At 38.6% G+C, this 6,963-nt stretch overlaps 1 protein-coding gene across 1 annotated transcript; it reads left to right on the forward strand.

Annotated features, from left to right (window-relative positions):
• The first annotated feature begins 779 nt into the window (after window positions 1-779).
• Window positions 780-4,186, forward strand: PPDPFL (pancreatic progenitor cell differentiation and proliferation factor like). The gene is made up of 5 exons (XM_065669360.1): window positions 780-890; window positions 1,008-1,104; window positions 2,029-2,118; window positions 2,207-2,306; window positions 2,728-4,186. Exons 2-5 carry the CDS (start codon window positions 1,050-1,052, stop codon window positions 2,738-2,740), a joined length of 258 nt encoding a protein of 85 aa, XP_065525432.1. The 5' UTR covers window positions 780-890; window positions 1,008-1,049; the 3' UTR covers window positions 2,741-4,186.
• Window positions 4,187-6,963: the final 2,777 nt, after the last annotated feature.

The raw sequence follows: 6,963 nt of genomic DNA on the forward strand, positions 1-6,963 counted from the left end.
CACGTGTTAATGTATTAATTATGTGTTATATTCCAGTATGAGTATTATTTTACAGGCAGTTTTCCTGCAGTGTGGTTTAATTGCAAACATGCTAGCAACAATTCTGAACTATGTCCTTATCATTTCACATAGGATGCACTATTCAGGCAGTCAGATACATCGCTGTAACATGGTCTCACACACCACACATGGCAGTGCTCTTACCCACAACTCCTGCTGTGAAAAAATAACAAATAAACATTTCCTTGTGGAGCAGAAGCAACTCAAATAGTAAAAACTTTGTTTTACTTTTTCTGTTGACAATTCTGAATGCTGAGGAAACACACTGTAGGACAAGGGATAGGATTACAACAGTTCAGAGAGAGTTGTGTCTTTATCCATGGGAAGAAAAAAAACTTTGGTGATTTATGTGGGACTTAGCTCTAACTTTACAAAGACATTCACTTAGGTTTCACTTACTTTACTGTGAGAGTGAAGAACATTCCTTTGACTTCACTTTCTCTAGTGTATGTGCTTTGTGATGTGCATATTTATAGACGACATAAAAGTCTCTACTGAAAGAGGTACCTGTCTGCTTCATCCCCTCCTTCCCCTTCCCCACAGGGCAGAGGATAGCTAACACCGCCGCTCTTGGTCCCCGCTTAATGCACTCCAGAGCTGACAGCCGGTCAGAGGGACCGAGGGGACAGGTCGGAGACCCGACGGTCGCCGCAGCTTGCCTCGGGCCGGGCGGGGGCTGGGCTGGCTTCGTCCTGTCCCGCCCCACTGCCCCACCGCCCCCGGGCGCCGGCCGCCCGCCGCCGCCAATATAGGCGCAGTCCGGTGTGCCGGTGGCACTTGCTGCGGTCCTGCTCTTTCGTCCCGACGGGTGCATTCCCTGGGTAACGCAGGTGAGCCGCTGGGGCGGGCAGGGATGGGGTTGCTGCTGCCGGGGTGCCGCTGTTGCTGCTACTCTCGGCCTGCGTCGGTCGCGGCTTCCCCGGTGAAGTGCCTCGTTCCTCCCGCAGGCTCGTCCCGGAGAGAGGCAGTTTCCCAGTCTCGCTGCTGCCATGGCTTCGGTTCCTTCGGCCGGCTGCCTCTTGGCCAAGAACCAGTACTACAGAAGTGAGTGCACGGGGGAGGGAGAGGTGTTGTCCCCCTCTGTTCGTTCTCCCCCTGTTGTCTGCCGGGGAGGGTCCTCTGGCGGATAGAGGCTGAGCGCCCCACAGTCTCTCCCGAGGAGATTCCCCGATTGTTGCCCTCGTGTAAAGTCAGAAAGTGGTTCAGGTGATACCTGCATGAGCCGAAGGCAAAAGGGTGGCTTTGCCTGGTAGTTTTTAATAGTTTGGGGAGTTTTTCATTATATCAAGGAACTTCAATTTTAATGAGTATCTGCTTCTGGTTATTAATTTATTTTTCCCCATTTATTTAGTTTCCCTATTAATTTTTTTTTACCTACTTAAAAAATGTAATGTGGGTGTAATGGCATATGTAATATCTTTTATTTTTAAAATATAAAATGTGACATAGAAAAAGTGTTAGCCCAAATAGTCTAGGCTTCTAGTCATACTTCATATTTACTTTGCAGGCTTAGAGCACAAAATCAACCCACATCTTTGTTTCTAAGCATGTTAAATAATCAGTAGCTTGGGAATACATCTGGTGAATTAGGATCCCTCTGGACAGGATGGATGCTATAGTGCGAGTGTAGGAATTAGTTGTATCACAATGAAAAGTACAGCAATTAGGTTGGTTTGGACTTGAATATTCAATAATAAACTCATTTGTTCTGACAGCAACATGTACATGATCATAAGATTTGTCACTGATTTAAGTGAAAGTTATACAAACAAATCTCTGCATCATTTTAAGTGGAGTAAGTAGACTGAGATCAACTTATATGAAAGTTTTATGTTCCTTAAAATGACGTATGCAATACAGAGTTATACTTTGTACTTAATAAACTCATCTTTTAAAATGAGAAATTCTTGGTGTAGAAATAGTGTACTCTCTTAAAGCATTTTTTATGTGTCTGTTTTCTGTAAACAGCCAGACAGAACTCGGAGTCCAGTGTTTCTTCCAGCTCCTCCTGGTGTTCAGATGCTGTGAATGTTGCAGACCAGGACAAAGCATTTCATGGTATTGTTCCTTTCTTTCAAGCAGTCTTGTTTTGCTTGTGTGTTATTTAGCCAGTGTTTAATGGTGTGTCCTTTTTCTCCTTTGGCAGGGTTACCTGAGTTAATTGATAAAAGTTGGTGGATAAAAAGCTTTTTCCATAATGAACCATCTCCACCAACTGTTGGCAGAAAAACACTGTCAGCAAGCAGGTGAGTCCTGTTTTTACAAAGATGGGGGTAACTTACTCAATCCATTTTCCTTGTGGTAAAAGTTCTGATAAACAAGCTGTAATAGGCTAAAACAAACTGGAGAGTGCAAAGCTATTTTGAGGACTTAAAAGACACTTAAAAGTGTACAGCTATTGAAGCTTCCCATGTTTTCACTTTAACAAATGCACTCATGCTACTTCAAACTAAGCGTGTGCTAGTGATTGTTACTGTTCTACATTATACTTATCCTTTATCTACTGTTCTACATTGTACTTATCCTTTACCTATAGCACTTGCACACCTATTTATGCAGTTTACCCTTTTTATGTTAAAAAGCTGATATGAATTCATTCAAAAATACTCGGATAAGTATATCTGAGGAAAATGTTTACTTATAAGCTTTTCATATATATTTCTGCAGTACCAACCGTTGAATAGGACAGCATGTTGGCTTCACTGACTGAGATACTACATACAGACTTGTTTTTCCAAGAGGCCTGGGATCTTCCTAATGTCTGTGTTCAGCTGCCAGAAGAAAACAAAACCTTTGGGAGAGTGGAGAAGTGTATCTTCAAAAGATTTGTCAGTAGCTTAAATGTCATTGCTTAATGGACATGTCCATGGCTTACATTGTTCATTACAGAGTTTCCATAATTTGAGATGTCTCTATAATGGAAGTTACCAGTATTAAATATCCTGATGACTTGGAGTTAGAGAAAAATGGCAGTTAAGATATTGTAAATTTAGGAGAAGCATGTGTATTGAATGACTTTACAATAGGTGATACTCTTAAGTTTTACCTTTAAGATATCAGCCTTATAAGCTGATAGTCACATGGATGTAAACAAAATTCAGGTATGTAGTCCAGAGTAGGAGACTGCTCTATGGTATGTGTTTTCTATCAAGTATTTGCATACCAGTTACAGGGAGTAAGTGTACAAGTATGTTTGTTAATAGCTTTGCTTTTTAGAAAGCCCAATTACATGAAGAAATGGTTATTAGTTTCATCTCTTTCTTTGCGCAGGGTGCATAGATCCCAAACTCAAATACCCAGGTACAACTTTCATTTGTACCTGTGCATGTTGGTATTTGAGGACAGAAGAGGAGAGGGAGAGAGAGAAGAAACCAGTAATCCTAATGGACACTGACATCTTCCAAGCAGAACAACCTTAATCAGAGTTGATACTTCTAATGTTGTTTTAGATTATCCTTACCTGCTCTGCTGTAGCTTTAAAGTGCTACTTGTTCTCCAGTGACCATTAGTATTCACTGCTGCCTATCACCTTTCTGTGCTAGATCTGGCAAAGTATTCAACTCAAAGTAATAACATTAGTGTTATTAACCAAGTCTACCTTTGCGATGATTCATGCTCTTGAAAGATACAGTAACATAGCTTCATTTACTCTTCAGTATTGCAAAGCAGTACATCAGAATGTTTATTCTACCAGGAATGACTGAAATACATGAAAGGTCATAGAAAATAACAGGCTTTTGGCTGGATGATATCATTTCTGTAATAATCCATGCAACTTTTTGATGTACTGTCCCTAAATCTAACTGACCTTTGTCCATCACTGGATGAATTAACAATAGCAAACATTAATGTAGCCAGCCTATTTCTTTATAGGTTAATGATTGTCATGGTTATGCGTAACTTAAGTGTATCAAGTGACTGCTTCAGGAAGCTTACAGTTTTGATGGAGACAATAAATGTATGACACATGACAACAGAAAAAACATGATTCTGAAAACAGCTTCAGGAATCTTTAAATTGACTTGTTATGTATCTTTGTGACTATTGTGTAGTTTCATCTTTAAGTGTACAGAAACAGCTATCTTTTTATACTGAGATTTTTTTATTAATAAAGATTTAATCAGTATTTGCTCTGACTTATTTTTGGTCTCTAACTGGCGTTCAGTGTTGCTTGTGGTGTGGGTGGTGTTGGGGACGTGTGGGTATTTTGTGAGGTACTATAAAATTTAATATTCTCACACAAGTCTTTGTGGTTTGTTTGGCACATTCTTCATTTAGTCACTTTAAAGCCTGATGGAAGATGAAAAAGCAATGGTGGAATGTAAGCTAAGAAAAAGACCCTAACACACTTTTCTATAACACCATGTTATGAAGGAAAGGAAAAAGACAGACTTGGTATTTGGAAGAAGGTGATTGTGTCTCTCTTTGAAGATGCTTGAAGTCGCAGAAGAAAGAAATGCTGTAGCCTTTATTGTACATGAGAAAAACAGGATTTGGAATTGCTGTGGGGGAAACTACAGTGGCAATCTTCCATATTGCTTGCTGAGCTTAAGCTGCTACTGTCCTTATTATGAAGTTGTATGTGGAACATGCTGAAATAGCCCATAAGCTGTTAATTTAATACCCACAAAAATGCATAGTGTCTGCATTCATCTGCTTAGGCATTATGAACCACTTGTTTTTATGATGTCATTGTGGTGGCAGAAAGCTCTGTTCTACAGAGGGCCTGTCACACCATCCTCTTCATTGTTTCCTGTGATCAGCTCAGCATTGGAGCAGCACCACCCCCAATTCATTGTTATTTGTGCCAGTTCTTCAAAGTATAGTTACCCTGCAATGCATCAACTCTTAAATAACTCTAAATGTTGCTATGACAGAGTCCTGATGAGGTATAGGCAAATGGGATGTTAAAGTGCTTGCAATCAAATGGATGCACTTTTTTTACATTGCAGTAATAGAAAACATCAATTTTCTTGAATTAAATGTCAATATAATGTAATTTTGTAGGGGGAAAAAGCCAAAACTGAAATAATTTTAAGAGAACACTAGCTCAAATACATCTTAAAATAAGAAAATTAGGAAATTAATATAATTTTAATACTTATCTGGGTAAAGCCTGTGCAATAGTATTGATCAAGAATTGAGTGTTCTAGAAAAAAATGACCTTTTCCTGTTAGAAGGACTATAGGTAGATATTTATTTTGATGAAGTTAATGTGCATGTTGCTACCCATCTAGAAAAAAGGAAATATCAGAAACAGAACTTGTGCCAGCATGTGAGTACTGAGTTAGAACCGGCTGTCAGCACCAAGTTAGGAATGGAGAAATGAGCTTGAAAAATACTTTTTTTTTTTCTTTTTTTTTTTTTAAATGCACACATAGCAGTGATATTCAATATTGGGTTTCCATTTCTTTCCTAAAAGGAAAGCCTGTCATAGTCTACTGGTCCTATTAATATCCCATTTTAGGAGTCAAAAGAGAAACCTCGTATTGTTCGTTTTGGTTCAAGAAGGATGAAATCTTCCTGTTGAGCACATTTAGAGAGAGAAACTTGTCACTATGAAGTAATTTTTCCCATTTATTGTGGTTTGAAAGAAATACCATAAAGTTCCATTTGTTTCCAAGGATTTTCTTGCCTGTATGTAAGGTAAGCGATACTACATATTGTGGATGTACAATAGTAAGGATTAACTGTAAAGGCTCCAACTACTGCTATGAAATGGGATGATTTTTTTCTTGCATACTAGCCTTTTCTGCAGAAGCAAGAATGATAAATGAACCCATTTAAGAAACATATTTTCAATATAAGAGTGAACAGCAAATCGAACACAATTTGAGTTGTTAGGCATAAGTAAATTTTTTTCCTAATACGTTCAGTGATTAAGACTCCCATATGCCATGTGCATTCTTTTGTAACTTGTTTGCAAATGTAATTTCTGGTTTAATATTACCACATTCTGATACTGTTAGATAACGTGTAAATCCCTCTTTTTTTTTTTTCATGATCTTAACTAATCATGCATTATTTATTCTTGAAAGACTCTTACTGTCACTTTTCAACCCTTCTGCAAAGGAAGACCCAAGCAGGGTTCATTCAGCAATTTCTACAAAGATTAATGTTGTTTGCAAAACATTTCTGCACAGCAGGTGTCTGTGAAAATTTTGACCATGATCATGTTCCGTGTCTTTGCTGGCTCTTCAATGATGGAGGGATTCTGTCAGATTTCTCTTGTCCTGTGCTCTGTTATATGTCATTTTTAGCTATTCTGGCAGTAGCAGATGTGAAATATACTGTATGTGACCACAGGAAGATAGGTGTTTGTAATAGAAAGAGTCCATCACTAGTAGGAAAGAGAATCAGATCAGTATATTGGGAGTAATTCCAGGGAAAACCATCCTTTTTCCCCCCCGCTGATTGGATCTCAGAAACTGTGGAGAAAGAAATCACTGTTTCCCAACCTTATGCCAGAAGAGAAGATTCAGATACTGGTTACAATAGTCAATGGTAAGTTCAGAGATGCTCTATTGACTTTTTTCTCAAAAATAGAATAATAAAAGTGCTTGTAGTCGTGATGACAGGACATGATCTGTACAGAGATATCTTTATTAGATCAACTGATTACAGGAAAAAAAAATAAACTTGTACACTCAAAAAGATAGTGCTTTCCTTAGTTGTGTCAGTCACTACATCTCCTTAAAACTTTGCTATTTTCCATCAATAAAATTAATTTTCATTTATACTTGCAAAACAGAACCCATAATCTCACTTTACTTGTTTAGTTGAGGTAGCAGTCTTAGATGCAAGACAAAACTGTCCTGTCAGTTTGTGAGGTACAGGCTCTGTCATAACAGAAAAGGACTGACAGGACTGGTTGGACATCAGTAACCGTACTGGTATCATCTC

This window comes from Lathamus discolor, chromosome 2, assembly GCF_037157495.1.
Source record: "Lathamus discolor isolate bLatDis1 chromosome 2, bLatDis1.hap1, whole genome shotgun sequence".
Lineage (NCBI taxonomy): Eukaryota > Metazoa > Chordata > Aves > Psittaciformes > Psittacidae > Lathamus > Lathamus discolor.

Bases quoted from the DNA above. Each gene is read 5' to 3' on its own strand.
- PPDPFL (XM_065669360.1), top strand. From the start codon at position 1,050: ATGGCTTCGGTTCCTTCGGCCGGCTGCCTCTTGGCCAAGAACCAGTAC. The intron at 1,105-2,028 runs GTGAGTGCACGG...TTCTGTAAACAG, and splicing joins CAAGAACCAGTACTACAGAA to CCAGACAGAACTCGGAGTCC. The intron at 2,119-2,206 runs GTATTGTTCCTT...CTCCTTTGGCAG, and splicing joins CCAGGACAAAGCATTTCATG to GGTTACCTGAGTTAATTGAT.